At 48.8% G+C, this 25,210-nt stretch overlaps 2 protein-coding genes and 1 long non-coding RNA gene across 4 annotated transcripts; 2 read left to right on the top strand and 1 right to left on the bottom strand.

Annotated features, from left to right (window-relative positions):
* Positions 1–3,753: 3,753 nt before the first annotated feature.
* LOC127611374 (TRAF3-interacting protein 1-like) lies at positions 3,754–10,392 on the bottom strand. The gene is made up of 12 exons (XM_052081882.1): positions 9,863–10,392; positions 8,857–8,925; positions 8,624–8,785; positions 8,396–8,524; positions 7,919–8,333; positions 7,766–7,789; positions 6,247–6,328; positions 6,086–6,178; positions 5,841–5,982; positions 5,448–5,690; positions 4,939–5,153; positions 3,754–4,274 (listed from the first exon to the last, which is right to left on the bottom strand). Exons 1-12 carry the CDS (start codon positions 9,992–9,994, stop codon positions 4,112–4,114), a joined length of 1,869 nt encoding a protein of 622 aa, XP_051937842.1. The 5' UTR covers positions 9,995–10,392; the 3' UTR covers positions 3,754–4,111.
* Positions 10,393–10,512: 120 nt separating this feature from the next.
* traf3ip1 (TNF receptor-associated factor 3 interacting protein 1) lies at positions 10,513–21,376 on the top strand. Of its 2 annotated transcripts, XM_052082633.1 has the most exons (17): positions 10,513–10,789; positions 12,236–12,304; positions 12,405–12,566; positions 12,750–12,878; positions 12,941–13,273; positions 13,361–13,432; positions 13,592–13,612; positions 13,813–13,836; positions 14,480–14,555; positions 14,727–14,747; positions 14,961–15,027; positions 15,107–15,202; positions 15,311–15,434; positions 15,647–15,683; positions 15,779–15,852; positions 19,681–19,898; positions 20,009–21,376. In XM_052082633.1, the coding sequence occupies exons 1-17, from the start codon at positions 10,667–10,669 to the stop codon at positions 20,169–20,171; spliced, it is 1,809 nt and encodes a 602-aa protein (XP_051938593.1). In that variant the 5' UTR covers positions 10,513–10,666; the 3' UTR covers positions 20,172–21,376. The 2 variants fall into 2 exon arrangements, with proteins under 2 accessions (XP_051938593.1, XP_051938594.1); XM_052082634.1 differs by lacking the exons at positions 13,592–13,612; positions 13,813–13,836.
* On the top strand, positions 17,061–18,782 carry LOC127611876 (uncharacterized). Its single transcript, XR_007965492.1, has 2 exons — positions 17,061–18,187; positions 18,449–18,782. It is a non-coding gene; the product is annotated as an uncharacterized LOC127611876 (long non-coding RNA).
* Positions 21,377–25,210: the final 3,834 nt, after the last annotated feature.

The raw sequence follows: 25,210 nt of genomic DNA, 5'->3' as shown, positions 1-25,210 counted from the left end.
CCTCGCAATAAATTCGACATCACAAATTGCACTTTGCCTCCGACGCACGACTCGCGATGAAAGCTCAAGGAAAGGCTTGAAACCAACGAGGCGCAACTACAAAAAGCAGGAAGGGATCAAAGACTGACGTCATTTTGATGTTCGCAAACCCTCGATGCTATTTTTGACGAACGCCATATGGATTGCGCGTGTATTAATAGTAGTCGGTCTCTAGAGTGCCAGCCCACCATCCGGTATGTCATTGAACAAAGTCAAACTTTTTTTTTTTGCTGTTTTTCATCCGTCTATTTTTGTGAAATGAAATGAAATTGACATCACAACAAGCAAACGAGCCGTGCGCTGTGTGACATCGATTTCGGTTGCCGGCAGGGGGCGTAGCTGCGCGGTGGCCGCGTCATTCTCTCTCGCTCTGATATTTGTCACTTTTCTACCATTTTTCACATTGATGCGGGATTCGTAGACCCCCCCCCCCCCCCCCCATACGCTGCCACAATATAGTTAAGATTAAAGCCACAAATAAACATTCATTTGGTCATTTGGTTTGAATACAAACTCCATTCACTTCCTGGAGTCAACTTCAATAAAAAATAAATAGCATAGTAGCGCTAACCGCTAGGCTAACGCGTTGCCCTCCTAGCGGTTCTCATACTTTGAAGCCCGCAGTAAATTTCCTTCCTTCCACTCTTGAGTTTCACTGTAGCCACACTGCGGCGTGCGTGGCGGTCCTTGACTACCAGTAAATGGGGGGGTGGGGGGGGGGCTTCAGCCTCCCGTATGCCCCTGAGAGAAATGACAAATGATTAGCAGCGGTCGCCCACTAAACGCGAGTGGCGTTCTCTTCCAAGGCCCGCATTTCCATTTCAATTTTCTGCTCAGCGGACTTGATGTATGTGCCACGTGGCTCTCCGCCTCGGCCGCCCGCTACTCGACTCGCCGAGAGCGCGTGACCTCGCGCGCGTGTGTCTCGGTGTAATGTTGCTGTGTTCAAGGCAAATGGATCATCGGGGAAGGGGATCGCAAGGTTAAAAACGCTGTCGGGGAGGTGAAAGCGCACCCGTGCGGGCGTTAGACTGAGATCATCCCCCGTGTGGTAAAGCAAAAAAAAAAAATGATGACGTTGGCAAAAATGCTTGGCGAGTGAGCGTCGGCCATCAGTGGGGGGGGCGTTAGGGCAAATTCCTTCGAAAGATTTGGAGCCCAATCCAAAATGGCGTCTGTCACGTTGAAGTGAAGGGGGGGTGTTAGGGCAAATTCCTTTTTTGGAGCCCATACCAGTGACGGGTCATTTTGACCCGAGGACAACAGGGGGGTTAGAGGGCCGGGTCAAATGTGCCCGCGGGCCGTAGTTTTAGGACCCCTGGTTTAGAGGGTACTTTGCGAAAACCGCCGCTGTTTGCAAAGTGCTGTACTTGGGACAAGGAGAGTTCCGACAAACAAAACAAAGCGCCCGTCCGCAGACCCGAGCCACCGGAGAGAGAGGTCAGGGCGGGCGGGCCTTCCTTTGTGACGACGGCGATGAACGGCTCGCCCGAGCTGACGCCGTCTTTAAAATGGAAGAAGGCAAAGCTGACATTTGCATTGCGACCTTTCCGATGGCCGCGGCCAAATTGCTTGCTTCCGACTTGTCCTGTCCTGCGGATGCGCGTCGTAATATCACGGCGCCCCGTCGGTCTGCATTTAAGTGCGGCGAGGCCGTAGAACAGTCAAAAAGAATGGATTTATGGCCCATCACCTGGAGCTCTTGCTTGGTTAATGAGCTTTTTTTTTTTCAGGCAGCCGCTTCCGTTTGAAATGCGCGCTAACGGGCCAAGCGCCCTCGTCACTGAAAGGCCTCGGCCCAAGTCCATTTCAACATCCGTTCACGAGCCAGCAGGGTGAAAAGCTTTCAAAAAATGAGGAAACGTGGGACGTCCGCGACATCCATGTCAAAATGAGATACTGAAGGGGCTTTAGAGATGTTTTGTTTTGAATCACCGATCGAGTGTCAGAAGTGTCTGCCTGCCCATTTGATGTGAAATGAATCTGCCTCAAAATGGGGCCTCCCTCTTTTGTAATAGTGACGCTGGTTTGTGCGCCCGTGATCGGCGAGGCCGGTTGAAGTTCCAGAGCCACTTCCGAGTCACCCGTCGAGACAAACGGCTACCGCACCCGCCGCACGTGCGACGCCGCTGCTGTGCCCAAGTCGAAAAAGGTAAGCGGAGCTGCATCAAGTTGTGCTGTAGATTACTTTGAGTTAATCGCTGTTGGATTCTCCTAAGTGCAGTGCGATAGGTGGAAACGGGAGCGCCCCCGGTTTTAAGTGGCAAGCAATCACTTGGTGGGTTTTTCTTTTTTTTTTAATGTTGGCTTGCAAGCCAGCATTCAAGCGAGCGTCAGATGCACGTTTGGCATCTTTCAGTTGCCCGGAACAATGTGGACAAAAAAAAAACAAAAAAATTCCGTTGGATGCTCAAAATGTGGCTTTTTAATTCTGCAGCGCCGTGTCGCGCTTCCCCACGTCCATCGCCCCCCCCCCCCGAAGAATTAACCCCAAGCAAGACGGACACGAGCAATTCATTCATTGACTTCCTATTACGCAAGCTGGAGATAATGAGCCAATTAGTGCGCTTCCAAAATGCCAGCGGGCGGCTTTCGTGGCGTCTCCCCGCGTTCCGATATTTGGCGTGGAGATCAGATGACGATCGTCCAGAACCAGCCGACTGCTTCGTGGCCGTGTCTGCTTTGGTTTTGCAAAACTCTTAAGGTCACACACTCCATCCTGATAAATTGGATGGCAAGATGATTTGCATTTTAAGGGCGATGCTAATGCGGCACACCGTCCTTCAAAATCTCTCTGTGTGTGTGTGTGTGTGTGTGTAAAAGGGAAAGTGTTTTTTTTTTTCTTTGTGTGTGTGTCATGCCCCGGGGAGCAAATCCAGGTCTGATAGCATCACCCGGCTCAATGATGCCGACGGCAAATCGATTTGATTTCCACATTTCCACATTGATTATCATCGCGGAGTAGACCACCGTTGTCACGATATTACGGACAGAACGGTGAAATCGAGAAAAAAAAAGCATAACATCTGTGAGTGGATGCAACAAAATCAATTGTCGCACATGCAAAATGTACTTCAAATAACCGTGACGACGATCGTGTATTTAGAGACGCTGTAAGATTTGCTTGCAAAAGTTTGCACACCCGCGACGATCGCTCTCATTCAAACGTCTCATGAAATTCCCATTCCAAGGGCGTTTGCTTTGCAGTCGGATTTTCGTTTTCGCCACTTTGTCAATGAGCCCACTTGGGACGCCGGGTGGGCTACACCCGGGATTGGTCGCAGAGACAAAGAACCGTTTTAAATGCAAATCTGGCCGTCTGAATGTAGCGGGAACCGATATTTTCAAGGCAGAATGTCCGCCACAAAATGGAAGACGGAGCGTTGCGCGTTTGTTGTTAAAATCCGGGTAAAGTAAAAAAATAAATAATTAAAAATATTTTTTTTAAACCCATCCCGATGGAATGCTTGAAAAGTTGAGAAAAGCAGCCTGGCGCTTGCTCGAGATGGAAAAACGCGGAGCAAAGTGTGAATAATTAAGCGCCAGATGAATCCAGCTTACTGACCTATATACATTTTTTTTTTTAATTTCCTGCTCTTCCCTGATTTCAAGCGAGTGCGAAATAACGACAACCTTCGAGGCGCTCGCTTATGAGTGACCCCCGTCGACAGAGAAAATCGCTCCGCTCCCTCCCCGGCACAAACAGACGCCGCGAGAATGTTGACCGTCGCCGCGGCGGTCTCTCATTTATTGAGAGATTCCACGAAAACAAACAAAGGAGATCGGCGGCATTTCTGCGGCACATTTGCGACACGACCGCCGCGTTGTATAAGTCCACAAAGCGAGCTTCCACAAAAAACGAGCACAATTCACTTCCGTTGCCGGCGTCTTCCATCGGTGCGCGGCGCAACACCCAAACGCCGCTTCACCGTGTTTGCTTTGAACTCTCGAGCTCCACTAATTGACTCGAGTCTGCCGCCATGGGCCCGAAAATTCGTCCGGATTGCTCCGCAACGTTTGTGGCCATGCGCCCGGGGGATGACTACTGCTCCTTAAGCCCTCCGTTGTCCTTTCAGGATCTGGAAGAGATGATGGCGGCCAACTTCTTCTGGATGTTTTCCTCATTGGTCAGGATGTTGGACCTCACGGCGCAGATTTTGTCCCGGTAATCTTTCATCTGCTGGTCCAGCTCGCCCAGTTCCGCCTTGAGTGGTTCCACCGCCTGGTCGGTGACTCTGCGCAAGCATGAACGGAGTTTCGTTTGTGTAGCGACATTTTTTCGAATCGAATTTATCGACAGCGCGGCCCGTTCATCGTGACCTTTTATAGACGGACTTTGAGCCTTTCTGTGACTCTTCCGGTCTCTTTGTATACGGCGAGCGGACTTTGAACCTTTCTGTGACTCTTCCGGTCTCTTTGTATACGGCGAGCAGGATAAAACGGCTGAGAAGATAAATGAGCGCAATGACGTTTTTCTGACTACCGAGTCGGAATCCCAATTTCAGCGGATGGGAGTTGTCACTGAAATCAGGTTACTTAACGAGCGAAATCGCTAATTGGGGTTTGCCGAGATGTGAAAGGAGATTTCACCGAGGCCAAAGGCTCTCACTTTTGCCCTTGCCCTCGGATCTACAAGGGAGGTGCGGCCATCCCAGCCGGAATCGAACCCTGCACCTCTGCACCGTGCGGCCCAGGTGCTAACCGCTCGTCCACCGCGCCGCCCCTAAGTGGGCTATATTTGTCATTGATAGATTGGTAACAAACACAAAGAGAATTAGACGTGTCACTTTGGCGAGCTATTTTTAGAACAGGCTACTCGTGCTGTCTTTGGGGGGGGGGCTTGGCGGCCATCTTGAGCGCAACGTGATTTGCGTTTTGTGTTTTTGCATGCGCCCTCACTTCTGCTCCCGCATCAACTCCTGCGCGTGCTCTTTGTTTTCCCTGCGCCAGCCGTGCAGCTCGGCCCGCATGGCGTCGATGTCCTCCTGCACGTAGTCCATGATCTTGCCCAAAGGCAGCGCGCTCTGACACACCGACTGGATGGAGGCGCGCAGGCGCTCGATCTCCCGCGTCACCTGGTCCTGCTCTTTCTTCCGCGCTTCCTCCGACGCCGACTTGGGACAAACGCAGGACATGGAAACAACGGCTGAGGTCGAGCTCGACCCGACTTTTGTTCGTTTGCGTTGCTCAGTGTGTGCGGCGGCCCTTTGGTGGAAATTGGGACTTTCTCACATATGACCTTTTTTTTTTGAGGGGGGGGGCTTATCAAGTACAACTTTCTTGTCAAATGTGCTGTATGTTGCAGATGAAATTTCTTCCCGCGCCGCCATTGAGAGCCATTCTGGTGTTTGAGGCAACCCCCCCCCCCCCCGACCCCCCGCCTCCAAATGTTTTCATGCTACGAATACCTCTTTGGATTTATTGGAGTTCGGCGAGGGTTCGTAGTCTTTTTTGGTCTCGAGGATCTTTTTCACGAGTCCGCCTGCATAAATGGAAACTCTCATTAGGCAAGACAGTCGGATAGAAAACCGAAAAACGGAAAACCACCTACCGTGTTTTTCTTCACTCCTGAAGTCTTGTGCAGATTCCTGGGAGAGGAAAGACACTGGATGACTCACACACACAACAACAACAACAAAATCTCCTTTGGGCTTTCATTGAAGACTCTAAAAAGTTGCTGTGAATGGCCGCTTGTCTACATGCCCCCCCCCCCCAGTCCGGGGGCGGACCCTGCCACCTCTTGTCCAGAGTCTGCTTGAGGCCAACTCCGGGTGGCCCTCCTAATGAGACCAAAGGCGAACGGTTGCGCTCGGGGGGGGCACGTGATCAGCGACCTGGTCCGCGGGGTCATGGGCCGCCTCTGCCACCAGGAACTGCTCATCCTCCTCGTCGTCAGATCGCTTCTTTCCTTCCCTGATGACCGCCGACTTGCCACTGGACAGCCTGCCGACGGAGGAAGGACGTCGTCACGTTTCAAACTGCGGGAAGCCATTTTTTTTTAGACGGGCGGGAATGAGGAGAAGTAAACCCGAAGCCACGTCGTCACCTGTCGGGCGCAAGCGCTTCAGCCGAACTCTCCTGTTTCTTGACTCTAGGGGGAGCCGGACGGGCGCTGCTGGGCCGCGCCGGGCGGTTGTTGCTAGGCAACCAAAGAGGCGTCAGCGGCGCGGCATCGATTCGCGAACTTTGCTTGCCGTCGCCACAGACCTGGAGGCCACGTCTGATGAAAGTGAGCAATCGGCAGCGTCTCCGCTTTCCTTGTTAGGAGGACTCGCATCCTGACGAGTGTCTTTGGGGAGGGGTTCGGGGAGGGGGGGGGGTGAAAAAGTGGCTCAAAGTTCAGTTTGCACTCGAGAGACACTTGATTCGATACACCAGCACAGGATTTCCCATGACCAGGCCCTCACGTCTGCTTTGTAATTGACAAGCATCAAATTTTTGGACCAAATATGTCCACATTTTTGAAAAAAATACCCCCCTCCCCCTCCAAAAAACTTTATGGCAGTGAAGCAGTGTGAAGATTGCCAGTTTTCCAGGTCATGGCAATCCATGAACTCATTCACTCCCAAAGACGTTTCTAAACGTCTTTTAAGACTTGGTCCAGAATTGGCTGCTTACTGAATGAGTTGCGGTCAATTCAGGCAAGTGGACTCCCCCCCCCCCTCCAAAAAAACTTTATGGCAGTGAAGCAGTGTGAAGATTGCCAGTTTTCCAGGTCATGGCAATCCATGAACTCATTCACTCCCAAAGACGTTTTTAAACGTCTTTTAAGACTTGGTCCAGAATTGGCTGCTTACTGAATGAGTTACGGTCAATTCAGGCAAGTGGACTCCCCCCCGACCCCCCCCCCCCCCCCCCCCCCCACTGGCAGTGAAGCAGTGTGAAGATTGCCAGTTTTCCAGGTCATGGCAATCAATGAACTCATTCACCCCCAAAGACGTTTCTAAACGTCTTTTAAGACTTGGTCCAGAATTGGCTGCTTACTGAATGAGTTATGGTCAATTCAGGCAAGTGGACTCCCCCCCCCCCCCTCCAAAAAAACTTTATGGCAGTGAAGCAGTGTGAAGATTGCCAGTTTTCCAGGTCATGGCAATCCCTGAACTCATTCACTCCCAAAGACGTTTCTAAACGTCTTTTAAGACTTGGTCCAGAATTGGCTGCTTACTGAATGAGTTAAGGTCAATTCAGGCAAGTGGACTCCCCCCCCCCCCTCCAAAAAAACTTTATGGCAGTGAAGCAGTGTGAAGATTGCCAGTTTTCCAGGTCATGGCAATCCATGAACTCATTCACTCCCAAAGACGTTTTTAAACGTCTTTTAAGACTTGGTCCAGAATTGGCTGCTTACTGAATGAGTTAAGGTCAATTCAGGCAAGTGGACTCCCCCCCCGCCCCCCCCAAAAAAAATGTTCATAAATGACTTTTCTGTTATTATATGAATTATTTTGAAGCGGCCCGGTGGTTTAGCGCGTCCGGGTTCAATTCCAGCGCCGGCTCCTAATTGATCAAAAAAATTTGGGGAACCCCGCCCCCCCCACCCCCCCCCCCCCCACCTTGAAACTGGTGTAGGGGGAATCATTTTTCCAAATTTTGTGTCTGGATGTATTTTGTGGAGTTGTGTTGGGGACCCGTGAAAGCGCATTTCCAAATTGGGTCTTTGAATTGGACTGCTTTGAGTCTTTTCTCGCGACATTTCTTTCACTTCCTAAAAAGAGCAAGACTTACTTACCGCCAACTTCGCTGTTGGATTCATCTGTTGACAAAAGAGAACAAAGCAAAGTCGGTCGGCGCAACCACAACATCGACATCGGGCAAGCAATGGTGACGGAAAAACGTCTTCGGGGCGCCGCCTTGGATTCCGCATCTTCCATTTAAGGCGTACCTCCCAAAGTGTTTTTCCTCCTTGGCCCTTTGGCGGACGACGGCTGACTGGTTCTCGGCGGACTTTCGGTCCGTGACGAAGACGTCTTGCGTCGCTCGCTTTCCGAGCTTCTTGACTTGTCCCTCTCTTTCTCTCTGGGCTTGCCGCTTTCCTTGGCTTGACTTTTCTCCTTTTCTCGCTCCCTTTCTCCACTTAGCGCGGCGTCCTCGTTAGCCTTGTCTCGCTGGCGTTGGCGACTCTTGTCTTCTTGCTCGCCGTCTCTCGCGAAGTCCTGCTCCCGCCGGTGGTTCTTGGCCGAAGGCTCCCTGTCGGGGCGTTGTTCCCTCTCGCCGTCTCGCCGGTGCTTGTCCTGCTCTCTGAGCGGCTCCGGCGCCTTCTCGGCCCCGCTGTCGCTCTGCTCCGTCGTCGTCTTCTTCTCCTGGAACCATTCAAATGACGTACAATGAAGTATTTTCGCACAAGCGTACGCGCAACAACCTCTCTGTCAGGCTGCGCTTGGCGTCCCTCCGCGGCGTCCTTGTCTTGGGATTTCACCGCACTGTCCTTGGCCCTCACGTCCAGCCTCTCTCCCGCAAGAACTCTCTTCACAGCCTCCTTACTGGACATCTGAGGAACACGTGAAGACGTGTCTGCCATGCGGGGACTACGAAGGTCCGCCCGTTTGACATTTTCAGGACTTCAAGAACCGCCGTCAGGTGGACCAACCTTGCTTAGGCAGCACTTGGCAATGGCCTGCAGGAGCTCGTTGGTCTTCTCGGGCTCATGACCGGCGACGATATGTGCCGGTCTGACCGCAAGGGGCTCCCCGGTGACCAGCACCACAACGTCGATGGCCTTCTGAAGGAACGCCATCTTCATCTCTTTGTCCTAAATGTTGAAAACGGTCATTTACTAGCCACCCGCCGGCAGGAAGGTTTCTGGATGTTGGTCCAACTTACCTTGATGCATTCTGACTTCAATTCATTGTCTTTGTACAAGCCTTTCAGAAAGCCGGTGGTCCTGATGATCTGGTGAAGGCGGACGCAGGGTGTCAACATGGGTCTGCGGTACTCAAATCTCACTTGGTCGTCGCGGAAAGATTTGTTGGATTCGACTTCTCGGCTTGATGGACGAATTGCTGACATATTGCTTTTGAGGAAAGGCGCGGCTCCCCGAGGTTCTTTAGAAAATGGTAGCCTCCCATAAGTCATACATTCATGATGGATGGATGGATGGATGGATGGATGGATGGATGGATGGATGGATGGATGGATGGATAGATAGATAGATAGATAGATAGATAGATAGATAGATAGATAGATAGATAGATAGATAGATAGATAGATAGATAGATAGATAGATAGATAGATAGATAGATAGATAGATAGATAGATAGATAGATAGATAGATAGATAGATGTTGGTCACGTGCAAAAAAAACGGGTCTGTAACCCCTTACAGACTAATACAAAGTAACAGCACCACCTATTGGTTACTTGTTACAGCTGCCGCTGTTGTGAAAGCGCTATATAAATCAGCATGTATTGTATTGTATTGTATTGTATAGATAGATAGATAGATAGATAGATAGATAGATAGATAGATAGATAGATAGATAGATAGATAGATAGATAGATAGATAGATAGATAGATAGATAGATAGATAGATAGATAGATAGATAGATAGATAGATAGATAGATCACTGGCAAAAAAAAAACAGGTCTGTAACTCCTTACAGTCTAATACAAAGTAACAGCACCACCTATTGGTTACTTCGTGTTTCAACAGCATCCTGTCCTGCATTCTGCCAGTAATATGATATAAATCTGATCAGATTACGTCGTCCAACAGGAAGTACAAGCACGGAATGCCTTTGGTTTGTGACAATTAACGTACCTTATGCAAATGTTAATGGTTTCCTAGCTTTTAACGTTACTTACTCTGCATAACTACTGTATGTCTCACCTCGGTAAAGATGTCGTGCAGGTATCGAAACGGCGGTTTGCTGAGCAGTTTGTCAGTGAGAGCCGGTTTCTTTATCACTTTGCCCAGCGTACTTTGCGTTTTTTTGATGACTAAACTGTTGACGGCGGCCATTATTATATTTGACCAACAAATACTCGCTGTTTTCTTTCTTTTTTATGGACTTATTCTGAGATCACTAAACTGCAACTGAAAATAATTACTTCGACTTTATTTCGTCACGTTAATGGCTCGTGACGTCATGCTGCCACATCACGCACGAAATGATCTTCATTGGAGAGTGCCAAGTTATCCACGTATAATCTGTCATTTTTCAATGTTTAAAATAGGAATTTATTTTTCATAACAGACTTATAGCTTCAATTGGCCAAAAACAATATCGTGGAAGTCAAGTGAACAATAAGCTACAATGTACGTTTGAATTTATTTTTTACCTGTATTTTATTATTATTTGTTTTCACATGTATTTTTGTATCTTGATTTTAATTCATTTTTTTTTTCAGAAAAAAAATGTTCAGGAAATGAAGCCCCAAAGGGGAATGAACGTGAACGCAATACAGTACTCGATTGTGTTTGCCATTGGCGTTGGCAGGGGGCAGTGTAAGTAGCTTTGTAAATCCACACTACTGTAAAGTTGGTAGAAGAAGAAGAACGTGAGCGCTTCTTCCTCTCCAATGCGCAAGTGCGGACTTTTAGCCTGCTTAGTACTCATACAGAAGCAATCGGCTTCGTTGTTTTCCGCGCTATTTATTTTGCGTCCTGTCTTCTTCTTTGAATACTGCTGCAATGAACGAGAGTGTTGTTAAAAAGACGCAAGAGGCGCTCGGAAAAGTGATAAAGAAACCGCCGCTGACAGAAAAACTGCTCAGCAAACCACCGTTTCGATACCTGCACGACATCTTCAATGAGGTGAGACTGGTGCGGTGAAGATTTTGCGAAATGGGACATTTATGCGCATCTTCTTGGCATGTGTGAAAATGGCAAGCGTGAAACCAAACTGAGGTCGTCTGCACGCGAACTCATCGAAAAGTATTAGCTCGCTAGCAGTGCCGCTTAGCCATTCTAATTCGCTCGCAATGTCGAGACTATAAAATGCGTGATTATTTTATTTTTGGGAAAACCCTCCGTTGGGCTGCTTCGATACAGCAGCGGTAAGCAATGCGAGTATTAGTCCAAGAAATTGGGCGTTGGGTTATGTCGTCTGGTTGCCATTGACACAACGCAAACAACGTTGTCGTCAAGCGTTGCTAGATGCGCTTCGGGGATCGCAACCGATCGCTGCCAAAAGCTTTAAAATTCGGCATGAAACCAGTCTTAAGTTAACTGTATGAGAAGGGAGAACGAAAGAGCAGTGGTCGTCCAAAATGTAATTCCCGACACTTTTCTTAGAAACATCTCAGATATATCTCACTTGGAAAACCTCGATAAAAAAAGACAATTGATATTGGCACGTTTACAGATGGACAAACATTTGCACTCACATTCACACCGTCACTGAGTGGAAACGGTGCCAATGCTGCCTGCTTCGAAGTCAAGACGGGTTTATCACTAGGCCATCAATTTATAATTGTTAATCTATAATAACAGCAGGAATAGGAATCGCTCTGCTCAAGTGGGTGATAAATGCTTGCAACTTGCACATCAGGTGCTCCTCAAGGCTCTATGTTGGGACCCATTTTGGCCGTAAAAAATGAGCATTATTCGGAGGTTTTTACTTTTAAATTCCTTATGTTGGACCACATTGGAATGTAAGGGTGTACGTAATCGGTGTATGTCGAACACAGCTATTAGCTAGCACTCATAGCCCCCAATGTATACCAGTAGCTACAAAGATTTCCCAGGACGTAATGGCACATCAGACCGGTGTCAAGCACAGTAATTTAAGTTTCCAGTTCTAAATAGAGACACCAACACTCTTCTTCAGGTAGTTAGTGTTGTATTTCACTGCGGCCACATGTATATTTGATACAGCACAATGTGTCAGCATATGCCGGTCAAAAGTGTTCCCAAATGTTTTTTTTAAGGACCTGATTAATCTAAAAAAAATATATCTCAAGTGAATTTAACAACCATTTTTTTATAGGCTCTTAATACTCACAACAGTAAAGATATGTGGGGATGTTTGACTGTCATTATTGTTGCCTTTTGTTGTGTGGGGAGGCTAAAAATTGGCAGATTTTTGCAAATTATAATAAAATATATATATTGTCCGGCCAATTAATCGGTCAAACCCTCCTCTTAATGTAAGGAGTAAGATCTATTCCTGTCAAAATACACAAAGGATGACTGATCCCCCCCCCCCCCCCCCCCCCCAGAGCAGGAGAAAAAAAATCTATCTATTGTCCCCGCTTTCAGATCATCAGAACCACTGGTTTCATGAAAGGCCTGTACAAAGACAGTGAATTGAAGTCCGATAATGTCAAGGTAAGTTTGCGCTCTCTGCTATGTTGGACATGAGGACACCCGATACCTTCGCCGGTCAAAGATTCAAACCACTGACTCCCCCCCCCCACACACCTCGTAGGACAAGGAGACTAAGATGGCCTTCCTTCAGAAAGCCATTGACGTCGTGATACTGGTCAGCGGGGAGCCCGTGGCAGCAAAGCCGGCACGCATCGTGGCCGGCCATGAGCCCGAGAAGACCAACGAGCTGCTGCAGGCTATTGCTAAATGCTGTCTCAATAAGGTTTGTTCGGTCCAGATTATTCCACGCACTTCATTCAATTTCGGACGAGGAGATAAAATGGCACCCGGGGAATCGCCGGTTGTTTGTTTATGTTGTGGGAAAAGATTCCCTGCAGTTTAAGTCACCCGCATGGTATTTGAGTCTGGTTTCCTTTTGAAAGACTTCCAAATATTTCATCCAAAGCTGTCCAGTGAGGAGGCGGTGAAACGGATACTTTCCGGAGAGAAGGTGGACTCGAAAATCAAGGCCCCGACCAAGTCCCAAGACAAAGAAAATCGAGAAGGGCGTCAGCATCGGCCAGTGGAAAGACAGGTTCGAGAAATCCGTTTCCACGAGCGTTGTCATTCCGCGTTTAATCTTTGGGACGTATTCAGGAGGAGAAGAGGATCGAGCGCAGCGGGAGCAGAGGAGACAAGGACCCGGACCGGCGCGGAAGACAGCACGGAGATGGCGAGCGAGAGCACCGGCACGACAGGGAGCGCTCGGGCAAGAACCTGCGCCGCGAGCAGGACCGCGCCAAAGACGGCGAGCGAGACAAAGGCAGAGCCAAAGACCGAGACAGAGACAAGGACAAAGAGCACGAAAGAGATCGAGACAAGAGTCGGGACAGAGACGGGACGAGAGAGAGAGAATCCGCGCCAAGGGACCCCGAAAGGAGCAGGCACAAAGACGAGAAGAGCGGTCGAGAGAGAGAAATTCACGGCGAGGTGGGGCAGGAAAACAACTGGCGCTTGTAGCGATCAATATTTTGTTTTTGTTTTTTTTGGAATTAAAAATCAATGTCTTTGAACCAGGATAGAATATCCGACGGACAACAAAAACCCGCAGCGGACGAGCCCAGAAAAACAGCCAAACCGGTGCCATCTGTAAGTTCCTTGCAATTCTTCGCACAAGATCATTGCTTTTTATTTTTATTTTTATTTATTTTTTATTTTTCTTTTTTTTAAATTGAAGCAAATTATGCGTTTGATTTTATTAGTAAGATTTTTTTTTCTGCTTATTTCTCGCCCTCGTATTCTTGGAAGGAACCCGAACCAGCTGCCGAGGTATTGGAGTCCTCTAAGAACAAACAGTAATCACTTAGGCCCCCCCCCCCCCGAGTAGTTGCGGCTACGTCGGCCTCGAGTCGCGCCTTTCGGCTTTTTCGTCTGGCGACTCGATCGTCGCGAATGTCCCGTCGGGCGCAATCGCTGCCGTTCTTTCTGAGAGGATTTCTCGTCACCTTTTCTTTTCGTTGCACGTACAGCCTGCCGGGAAAGTTGACGAGCAGGTAACTGACTGGCAAAGAAACGCGTTGCTGTGAGCCAGACCCGTCGAGGCAGAAGGGAGGTGGTCAGGGGTTGGGGGGGGGGGGGTTGATGAAGATATCAATCATCATCATCATCTTCCGTCCCGCTTGATCCTCACTAGGGTCGCGGGGGGTGCTGGAGCCCATCCCAGCCGTCTCCGGGCAGTAGGCGGGGGACACCCTGAATGGGTTGCCAGCCAATCGCAGGGCACACAGAAACGAACAACCATTCGCACTCACACTCACACCGAGGGACAATTTCGAGTGTTCGATCAGCCTGCCACGCATGTTTTTGGAATGTGGGAGGAAACCGGAGCACCCGGAGAAAACCCACGCAGGCCCGGGGAGAACATGCAAACTCCACACAGGGAGGCCGGAGCTGGAATCGAACCCGGTACCTCTGCACTGTGAAGCCCACGTGCTAACCGCTGGTCTACCGGGCCAACAAAACAATAAAATGTCATTTTGACCAGTAACTTAAAAATAATCAAATTGAAGAACATTCGACAGACAATTTGCGTTAATGGGTCTCACAGCCGGGTGGGGGGGGTCTCAAATCGGAACCTCGACTTGCGTTTTATGCACTGTAACGACATTTTTGTGTTTTCTGTCCACCCCCTCGCAGTCCGACAGTCCAGCCAGAATCCCGCGGCCGTCTTCTGCCAAAGGGCAAAGGAGGAAACCTCGACCGGCGGGACAAGGTGAGCGCTCATCCCGCCCACCAAATTAAAAATTTCAATTTCAAGGCTTTGACTTTGGGAAAACATTTTCCGCCGCAATTTCATTTGTTTGCTCCGTCGTGTTTTTCCGACGTGTTTTCGCTGTAACGCCGCCTCTCATTCTTGTTCTTTCCTTCTTTCCTCGGCCTGCAGATGAATCCGACAGCGAGGGCAGTAAGTGGTTCTATTTTGAGACTTGAGATTCACTCGGGACATCAACCTCATGCCTCAAGTAGACGTGCGACCGTTCGCCCATCACGAAACGCGCACGGAATATTCCAAAATAAGAAATCGGGTTGATTCCCGAGGGGAATTTCCTGTCAATGTGTCAAATTGCCAAGATTGATGAGGCGGTGAAGTCAACAGCAGGCGTTCGGCCTTTCACAGACGCCGAACCCCCCAAGGAAAGCGGAGATGCCGCGGGTGCCTCGTTTCCACCCGAAGCGCCCTCCAGGTCAGTAAGTTTGGACCCCCCCCCTCCCTATCGCCATCTTAATGAATGCAATGGGCTTGACGTTCGTTTGATTGTTCAGCAATAAACGAATGGCGCGGCCCAGCAGTGCTCGTGCAGCCCCCCCTCCCCGAGTCAAGAAACAGGAGAGCCTCACTGATGTCATCCCAGCTGAGAGGTGATCTTTCTGCACCCCCCCCCCCCACCCCCCAACATAATTTGTTACATGCTGCTTGCTAGTTACCTTGCGGCAACCTTACGGACTCGGTTGCCGTCACTTTTGCAGACTTTCAAGTGGCAAGTCGTCGGTCATCAGAGAGGGGAAGAAGCGCTCTGATGACGAGGATGAGGAAGACGAGCAGTTTCTCGTGGCGGAGGCGGCCCCCGAAGCCGCGGAAGCTCGGGAGAAGGCGAGTGAGAAAGCGCAACCAATCGAGCAAAGCGGAAACGTCAGCGTCGTGTCCGAGACCATTTGTTCTGCAACCGGCGTTCATGAGTCGCTAACCCCCCCCCCCCCCCAATAAAAATGCCGTTTCCTGGCATGCGCGCTCACCCTTGTGTCAACTTGCTGCCACATTAACATTGCCTTTTGTTTTTATTTTTTTTGTTTTTTATGTTCCAGGAATCTGCGCAAGACCTCACCGGTGATGAAAAACACGGTACGCTTATGTTTGTTTTCCTCCTTTAGCGTTTATATCCATGAATATTTCTGTCCCAAATGAATGCCGTCAATGAATGTTTCCCATTCATGCAGGCGGTCTCGTAAAAAAGATCCTTGAGACCAAAAAAGACTTTGAACCGCCACCATCCTCCACGAAATCCAAAGAGGTAGCGTACCATATTCTCACGTTTCCTTTTTTTGGCCACTAGAGGGCCCCCTTTAACCCACGAATGTGCTGCGGCGGGCCTATCGATGACTTGAATCAGACATTTTGTGAAAAATTCTCCCTGGGCCGCTTTGAAATGTGCCGTGCAACCCTGGTTATTATCACGGGCGGGGGGGGGGGGGAGATGTAAACAAAAGCAGTGTCGAGGTGCAATTACGCTGCCTTGAAACCACAAAAATGTTCCCCTTCACCCAAGTCGAAGGTCTAATATCCTGACAAGTGAGCGTGGTTTTGCGCGGACCACACACACACACACACACACACACACACACACACACACACACACACACACACACACACACACACACACACACACACGCACATCAAGATGTCTGGAGCGAAATAAGCTCTGGCCTTGCTCAATATCTTCACAAAGGCCCAAATAAAAACACTCCTGCTTTAGTGTGTGAGATCACATCTCTGCTAATTTGGCCTGGAATTTCCTAACTGCTCTCGCAGGTGATTTCTTCGTCGTGTTCCACGTATGGATATGAAAGTGGACATATTTTCGGGTGGCGCGGCCGCCGGTCGTGCTTTGCATTGACACTTAACGATGTGTGAGTGAGTGACGTGGCAACTCTGCATTGATGTTCAGATCTCTGTCAACGAATCACCGAGCCAGCTTCCAATTGGCCAATTTACAAAGAATTAAAAAAAAAAAGCCCATCTGTCAACTCTGAAGAAGTGTCTGGGTAAAAAAAGGCTTCAGTCTGCCTGCGTCTACGTCGGTCCAGGTTGTGCATGAGCATAGCGGTGAAAAGTGTCGTTGTTGAAGCCTTGTTGAAAACTTTGAATATTCTGCCACGTACCGACATTATTCATTCATTCATTCATCTTCCGTACCGCTTGATCCTCACTAGGGTCGCGGGGGGTGCTGGAGCCTATCCCAGCTGTCTCCGGGCAGTAGGCGGGGGACACCTTGAATCGGTTGCCAGCCAATCGCAGGGCACACAGAGACGAACAACCATTCGCACTCACACTCACACCGAGGGACAATTTAGAGTGTTCAATCAGCCTGCCACGCATGTTTTTGGAATGTGGGAGGAAACCGGAGCACCCGGAGAAAACCCACGCAGGCCCGGGGAGAACATGCAAACTCCACACAGGGAGGCCGGAGCTGGAATCGAACCCGGTACCTCTGCACCTTTTTATTTCATAGACAAAATAGAAAAGGCCTCCGTTAAATGTGAAATAACCACACAGGGTTTATATGAATTGCCCGAACTCAAGCTTCTCAGTTTCCGCAGAGTCAAAACACACCTCTTTAGACGATCCCGTGCGGTTTCCAAAAATAGAGCGCAGCAGGTATGCCCACTCGCAGGTTACGTTGGGGCCACCCCGCCCTCGTCAGCTGCGTAAAGAACTCAAAACGACTTCCTTCCTGACATGAAAGTGCACCAAGGTCAGTTTAACGGAGTCGTTTTCCCCTGGCGTAATCACGGCCGAGCGCGGCGGCTGAAAAACGTAAATATTGAACTTGCTCATTCCACGTTGCGTGTCAGGTTTGAAATTTCAGCTGCCGCAGTTCATCAAATCGACCCGCTGACTGCTGAGACTTGAGAGGACAAACGCTGACGTTTGTCTTTAATTAAGAAGTAGTGCACATTTTTGCACTAATTTAATTACACGAGCGCAAATCCGGACGTCGTTGTAAGACGTTTCTTGCAGATTTTGGGGAGCTGGCCGAGCCTCGACCCTATTGGCCGCTTTGTATATTTATTCCAAATACTTCTTTGATTGACACAAAATTTGCGCCTGGCAGCAGCTGGATTTTCCGAAGAATTTTGTGTACTTAAAAAAAATTTTTTTTTACTCTCTCTCAAATTCAACTTGATGAAGCTTTGCAACATATAAATAAACCCCGCGGCACACAAGTGGAAGGCTGTTGAACGAACGCCACAGAGCGAGGGCAGAGGGCCCAGAATACTCTGTCGACTTGTCAGGAAAATAAAATATTCTGCTCGGCAACACTTCATAAATATGGAGGGGCAGACCTTTTCTGAATTTGGGGGTGCGCGAAAAGGAAACAAACTTGACGTTGAATTCATCAAGCGATTTCTTTTGACCGTCTAGACGCGATTCGGTCACACGCTAGTTGCCCCTCCGTGGGGGGGTGGGGGGCACCATTGACGACGACTGTCAATGGTGCTCCCGTTAAGAAATTGTTTTAAAGACTGAAAAATATTCACGAATGAAACGGTCGTGCAGGCGAGGATCTATTCTAGCCTGATACAGAGCCTTGAGGAACCCCCAAAACTGGCTGAAGAATTTCAATGGTGTCCCGTTAAGAAATTGTTTTAAAGACTGAAAAATATTCACGAATGAAACGGTCGCGCAGGCGAGGATCTATTCTAGCCCGATACAGAGCCTTGAGGAACTCCCAAAACCGGCTGAAGAATTTCAATGGTGCTCCCGATAAGAAATTGTTTTAAAGACTGAAAAATATTCACGAATGAAACGGTCGCGCAGGCGAGGATCTATTCTAGCCCGATACAGAGCCTTGAGGAACCCCCAAAACCGACTGAAGAATTTCAAAGTAACCTTTGTATCCTTCAGTTTTTTTCTGTACGCAGTCCTCTGGAGGAAACGGTTGAAGGCAACCCCGATGTAGACCTCGAGTGACCTTGCTCCAGGCAGACTTTTGAAGTGAAGTTGACGCTTTTTGCTCACTCTTGTTAGCAAAAGAGGTCAAGGTGTGCCAGCAAATAAAGAAACGAGGACCTGGATATCGTCTGCACGACGCAGACCAAACCAAAAAGCCTGGCGGAACCACCGTGTTTGTGTAGCTGCAGGCTTCTCGTCACCCGCTGCAAAGCCACCCACCTCGGAGGTGGACCGCGGGGCTGAGGCTTTTCAACCCTCGCAAAAAGACCCCCCCCCCCTTGAGTGGGCGGGCTGTCCCAAGCCCTGCGTCCGCCGCTTGGTCCCGGCAGATGTCGCGCAGCGGCCGACGCGAGTCACGCGTCCTCCTTGAAAGGAGGACCAAGTGCGGCAGTTGTGGAGTAGAATAACCCCGCTGCCACAGCTCGTTACCAAACTAAACAAGGACTACGAGTGCAGGCGGGGCATGTGTGTGTGTGTGTGTGTGTGTCTGCGCAAATGAGTGTTTATGTCTGCCTGGACGTGTGCGTCTGGCTTCACACACACACACACACACACACACACTTAGACAGCGCGGAGGCTTTTGGCCAAGGCCAGCTGAGCAAACATCCTCGGCTTTGCTGCGTGTTAAGAGAGGCACCTCGACTTCTAACCCCACCCCGACCCCGCCCCACTCAACCAATCAGCATCCGGGAGGCCTTCGCCATCTCGCCGCCCCCCCAATGCCCCTTTGCCCACATATTTCAACCAAACCTTTGATCTTTATTCATGTCTTTTTAACGGCGAGCTTTCGAACGTCCCCCCCGACGTTTTTAAATCGGAAATGCGGGCTCAATCTAAGAAGGCGTTGAAACGCTGCTGCGGCGGTTGCTTTGGAAAGACGGGGTTCCCCCCCACGGGTAAGATACGAGCGCCTGGGAAATGATGTCGTTCGACTTCAATTGTGCGCTGTGGAGGGGAATCCCGACATTGGCAAAATGGCCGCTTTTGAAGCTGCGGCGCCTTGCTTCTGGCGCCCCCTAGCCTGGCATTCCGCATGACGGCACGAGAGCCGTGGCTTTTTGATAGGCCCGACGTAGGCTTGCGGGTTGTTTGACGCAAACGTCTGCTGACGTCGTTTTTATTTATTTATTTATGTATTTATTTTTACGTTCTCTTGCGTATCCAGAAGCCGCTGTCGGGGGAAGCCTTGAAGAAAGAGCAGGACCTGGTCACGCGGGAGGTGGAGCGTCTGCGCGCCTCCATCCAGTCGGTGTGTCAGAGCGCGCTGCCTTTGGGCAAGATCATGGACTACATGCAGGAGGACATCGACGCCATGCAGGCCGAGCTGCAGAGCTGGCGCAAGGAAAACAAGGAGCACGCGCAGGCGTTGCTGCGGGAGCAGAAGTGAGGGCGCGCGCGCTCGACGATGCGACGTCGCGAACCGGCGTCGAAATGTTTGCCCGGGATGCTTTTTGCATGCGATTCACTTGTTTTTTTTGGTGTGTTTTGTACAGAGCGACAGACCGGGCGTTAGAACCTCTTAAGGCCGAACTTTATGAACTGGACCAAATGATTAAGGATTACCAGGACAAAATTTGTGCGGTGAGGTCCAATATACTGAGAAATGAAGAGAAGATTCAGAAGAAGTTGACCGGAATCATCTCCTCTTCGACCTGAAGTGAGAACTCTTTTCACCGTCCGTCTTTGAAAAACGACCCATCGCGGTTTCGGAGGTTTCGCTCCATTGTCTGAAGTGGAAAAGCCACAAATAGTTGATGAATACTCGACCGGGTGTAATTCACACAGACGAGATCTGTCATCGTAGTACCACCCCCGACCTGTGGGAGGCAGCGCGGAGCTAAAGCACATCCACGTTGCCGGAAAATACACAGAATTAAAAAAAAAAAAGTTGCAGGCGCAGAAATAGCGTTGTGCCGGGAAGGGTTAGCATCTTCACACAACAAAATATTGCAAGATTTCATTGCCCGTTTCACTCTTCTCATATTTTGGTGCCTTTGAGTGACAAAAATCTTGAGCTTCAGGTTTGAAACTAAGATTTACCACACGCTCACAAGTCACGGATATTCCAAAAATCAGCAATATATTTTTATTTTCAGTTTTTGAGAGTTTCTTTACTATTTATCAGATATTTTATGAATGTATCCGCTTGGATGGGCAACTCTGACTTGCTCCCAAATAGCTCACCTGGCAGGGATCTTTTACGAAACGTCCTCTCGCATATATTCTTCACGTCAAAACAATTTCATCTTCTCTTCCAAACAGGCTCTCACTTCATACCTCCTTTTCCCTCCGCGATATTTCACATCGCGTTCATGTCGTGTTTTTGCGGGTCCACTTTTCAGGCACAGCTGCACTTTGATGTGTGTAAATAGTGAAAGTCGTGTTTTCAAGACGTGTTTGTGTTTTTTTTAAAATAACTCGGTGTTGGAGTCCATATTAACGCAAGAGTGAAATAGTGGTAGAGGATCGCTAACCGATGAAAAATGAACTGTGAAAAAAAAACAACATCTTACATACTGAATATATATGAATGCTCAAATACAGTAGCATTGGTACCCGCCGTTGAATGGTGTGTTTTATAAACGCCCCCCCCCCCGTTCAAAATATGTCCTTTTTATTTTCATAATTTAGTTTTTATTCTCTTATTGTCAACACAGCGCTGATTCATAACTTCGAATGCCGCTTTACTCACTTCTGTTACGTCATAAATTATATGTACATAAAGTCGCCGGTAGAAACGACAGCGAGTCCTGCGCGAAGAAATGTAGCTGTATATTATGTACATGTGGAGATTGTATTTTAGCTCACATTATTTTGTTTGTTTTTTGTAGTGAAGTACAACAATAAATGGCGACACTAAATATCGGACTCGTTTTCGACACACCCGTAGAACTCTTGAGCCAAATATTGTTTCCTCAACTTTCATCCGAGCGAGCCACAAAACATCTGCTGAGACGCACAAAAATGGAGTGAAATGCCACTTGAGGGACTTTTTCAAGCAGATCCTGACCCACGAGGCAAAGACTGAAGTGAATGTCCACCTGCTCGGCGCTCAACAGGTGGAGTGGAAGACAGAAGTGAGAACCCTGAGGGCTCGAAGCCGCTCCAATGACCCCCCCCCCCCCCCAAAAAAAAAATCTCATTTGGTCTTTTGGTCATCCACAATGCTTGGGGTTGCTAATGAGCGACTACACCTTTCAATGCATCTGGTCTCCAGTAAAAGCAGCCCCCACTAATCCTTTAAGCGTTTATCTTGACTTCCACTTGGGTCTCCCAACATGGCCCTCACTTCAAAGTAAAAGCCTCCTTTGTGGGTGTGATTTGATGCAGAATGAACAACCGCTGTGGAGAAGTCATCTAAGGTCACCCCCTTAGATGACTTCACTGCATGTCGACTTTCTCCAAAAGCCGCGTAGACGGTTGTTGAAATGTCACCCGAAAAAAAGATCCATTTGTTATTGAGTCATGATAATTGTCTTATGACCATCTGCGCTGGTTTATATTCATTTTCTTGATATAGTGTAAATAGTTTTGCTAAATGGGAATTTTGTATCGTGTATTTTGGACCACGGGGGGCCCGGCCGGCGCTCGTGGCTTGGGACGAATTGGAGACCTACCGCAGGAAGGCGGATCCTGAAGCCCTCGGAGTGAGTCAAATTGTTTCCTTTTGTGCTATGCGGGGAGATAGGAAGGGGGGGGGGGGAATCATCACCTCCAAATAATATCCACGGAGGCTTTCAGGACATCAATTTGATTCATATTGCGCTTATGGCATAAGAATTAAGCGGATGAAATCATCCGAAGCTGCTAATTTTTCCCAATATCGCCCCCTGCTGCTGCCTAAAATTGACAACAAAGTCCTCTTGGGAAAATTGTCTCCGATTTTGAGCCTATTTGTCGATACGGCAATGTTAAATCCCATTTGACGTACGGAAGACCAATGTGCTTGGCGGCGTCTGATTGGTCATGTGCTACATGTGTGTGCTTGTCGGCGTCTCCGCCAGGCTTGCCCTCGCAGGTTGACCCACGTGTGCCGCGTCGCCATCCGCAGAGTCATGGGCAAGAAGCGTCTGCGTCATATACCGTTACTGCCGCTTCCGGAAGCCGTCAAGAATTTCCTGCTTCACCGAAACTGACAGCCGCGGCTTTTCTCACTCTGGCGAAGACTAATTTATTTCTAGTTGAATGCATTTTATTACCGTATTGACTGTCGGTAACTTTTGTGGTGATGAATGTATGTAGTCCCGCTTTTCAAGCGAGCTAAGCAGTGCAATCATCAAATGAAGTGTGGACCTGGAAGGAAAGTAGCTATGGGGAAGGTCAGTTTTATATTTAACCATTACTTATATTACTTTGAAAATATAAGTATAATATAATTTGCTCCGGAATTGCCTTGATGGTCTTGCAATTGTATTGTTCACCGCACTTTGAAATCTTATCGCATGCTCATGTAGCCATGACTGTTTTAATTTGTTTGCACATTTCTTACTATGATCACGAAAGGTGCAGAAAATCACTTTTTAGTGCGTTTACCGAATGTGTGCTGCTCAGACTCTTCTTTTTGTATCTTATTGTGTCTTATTTATATTCAGTAAAACCCATCTTAATGCAATCTTTTGCTAGTATTTGTTTTCCTTGTCTAAATTGACACGGATGGCTCTCGGCATCGTTTTGGGCCCTTTCTGAGATTTGCTTCAACTCAACATGCAAATGTGAAATTGCTCGAACCACCCTTACGGAGCGAAAACCCACAATGGGTACAGAAGCGACATGAAGCTGACTCGCAATCCTTTATTTTTTTTGCCAGAACACCCGTTCCATTTCTATAAATTGGCGGCAGGTCCTCCAAGGTCTCTAGATGGCACTGTCTTCCTTTCAAGGGGGCCACATCACTTGACACTCTGCCCGTTTTCCCTTTTGTGGGCTTCCCAGTCCCCTTCTGTCTCCCCATCATCACTCGCCGCTCATGTTGAAAGAACGCCGGAAAATCTGTCTTGAAGAGGCACAAAGTGACACGCTCGGCTCGCCGGACTTTTTTTTTTTTTAGGACGGCCCAGACACGAAACGGAATCGGCAACTCTTGCGCCGGGGCTGAGTGCGTGGTTGATGACCCGCCGTCTTCCTGTGGGAAGGCTTCGCTTTCAAACAGGTTTTATGAGGCTGCTTGATGTGGAAGCGTTCATTACAGCTAAATTAGAGGGCAGTGAAGAGAAGTGCAGCGAATGTCGACAGGAAATTTTGGGGTCCATTTGTGAAAAAAGGTCAATCCTCTTCAAGTCTAGTTGTGGATGACAATGATGACATGATACCTTCTGCGAGGAAGTTGTACGGGCCGAAGAAGAAACCGCAGGCTGTGATTCATCATTGATGAGACCGGTGTTCCTTTTGTGGTCACGATAGATTCAAAACACCTCGTGGCGGAAGTAGCAGAACAGAAATCAGGCTTCACGACACCGGGCAACGTATTTTGCTCCGGAATTGCCTTGATGGTCTTGCAATTGTATTGTTCACCCGCACAGATACAAACCCTAACCTGTGCTGGATGGAGCAAAGCGACCCCAGATCAGAAACGGGCCAAGATTTCAGTCTCTGGTCAGTACACTTTGTTCCAGAATTCATCCATCCATCCATCCATCTTCTACCGCTTATCCGGGGCCGGGTCGCGGGGGCAACAGCTTTAGCAGGGAAGCCCAGACTTCCCTCTCCCTAGCGACTTCTTCCAGCTCTCCCCGGGGGATCCCGAGGCGTTCCCAGGCCAGCTGGGTGACATAGTCTCTCCAGCGTGTCCTGGGTCTTCCTCGGGGTCTCCTCCCGGTGGGACATGCCCGGAACACCTCACCAGGGAGGCGTTCAGGAGGCATCCGAATCAGATGCCCAAGCCACCGCATCTGGCTCCTCTCGATTGCTTTTGCTCCGCGCCAGACGGAGCAAAAGCAACCCCGGCTCCTGATGCTCAATACTGCTAGCAAATGCGCGGCCCGCCACTGGTTTCCGGTGTGTGCAGACTACCAAAAACTGGAGGGACAGGCAGGAATCTATGAGGCATTGCGAAATAACATCGGACAAACTCGCTGTTAACCACACACACACACACACGCACAAGATTTTAGAAATGTATAAATTGCGTTAGCAAACTTCAGCACTTTTCATTTGTGCTGCTCTGATCGAGCCGCCGTTTTGAGCCTACGCAAACTTGTTACCGTTTGGTAATTGTAATTTGGTAAATGTGCTTTAATTCGAATGATCTCGTTTGAAAGGCAGTCCGGAATTCTGCCTTTCACCCCAATTAGAGCATCACAAGAACACACAGCCCCCCCCCCCCTTTTTTTTCCCTCTCTAACCACATAGCAAGCTTGGTGGACTTTGTCCAAACAAATGGTCGAGGTCCCATTTGCCCAAAAAATCCGGACGACTTAAAAGCGAATATGTGATTCCAAGCGAAATATCCTCTTTCCGTTTGCGCTCGTGTCGCATCAGTTCAAGCGGCGTGGATTTAGCCGGCCTGCAAATCTTGCCCATTTTTTAAAAACATTTTTAATTCTGTAAATCTGCACGCGAGCGTGACGGCTCGCTTCCTGCTCTTGATGCGACGCGAGGCAAATTCCTTCCACTTTATTGATCTAATTAGAACGTATATAGTCAGGAATAGGGAGACTTTTACAACTGCGCTTCAATTTAAAAACAAAAAACAAAAA

Source organism: Hippocampus zosterae, chromosome 12 (genome assembly GCF_025434085.1).
Source record: "Hippocampus zosterae strain Florida chromosome 12, ASM2543408v3, whole genome shotgun sequence".
In the NCBI taxonomy this organism is placed as follows: Eukaryota; Metazoa; Chordata; class Actinopteri; order Syngnathiformes; family Syngnathidae; genus Hippocampus; species Hippocampus zosterae.
The sequence above is the reverse complement of the archived record's forward strand: the minus strand, read 5'-3'. Positions and strand labels throughout refer to the sequence as shown.

Coding starts and splice junctions, on each gene's coding strand:
- LOC127611374 (XM_052081882.1), bottom strand. CDS start 9,994: ATGGCCGCCGTCAACAGTTTAGTCATCAAAAAAACGCAAAGTACGCTG. Junction 5,691..5,840: donor TGCCCCCCCCGAGCGCAACC/GTTCGCCTTTGG, acceptor CTTCAATGAAAG/CCCAAAGGAGATTTTGTTGT. Junction 5,154..5,447: donor ACTCCAATAAATCCAAAGAG/GTATTCGTAGCA, acceptor GTTTGTCCCAAG/TCGGCGTCGGAGGAAGCGCG.
- traf3ip1 (XM_052082633.1), top strand. CDS start 10,667: ATGAACGAGAGTGTTGTTAAAAAGACGCAAGAGGCGCTCGGAAAAGTG. Junction 13,274..13,360: donor AGAGAGAAATTCACGGCGAG/GTGGGGCAGGAA, acceptor TCTTTGAACCAG/GATAGAATATCCGACGGACA. Junction 15,684..15,778: donor CACCGGTGATGAAAAACACG/GTACGCTTATGT, acceptor CCATTCATGCAG/GCGGTCTCGTAAAAAAGATC.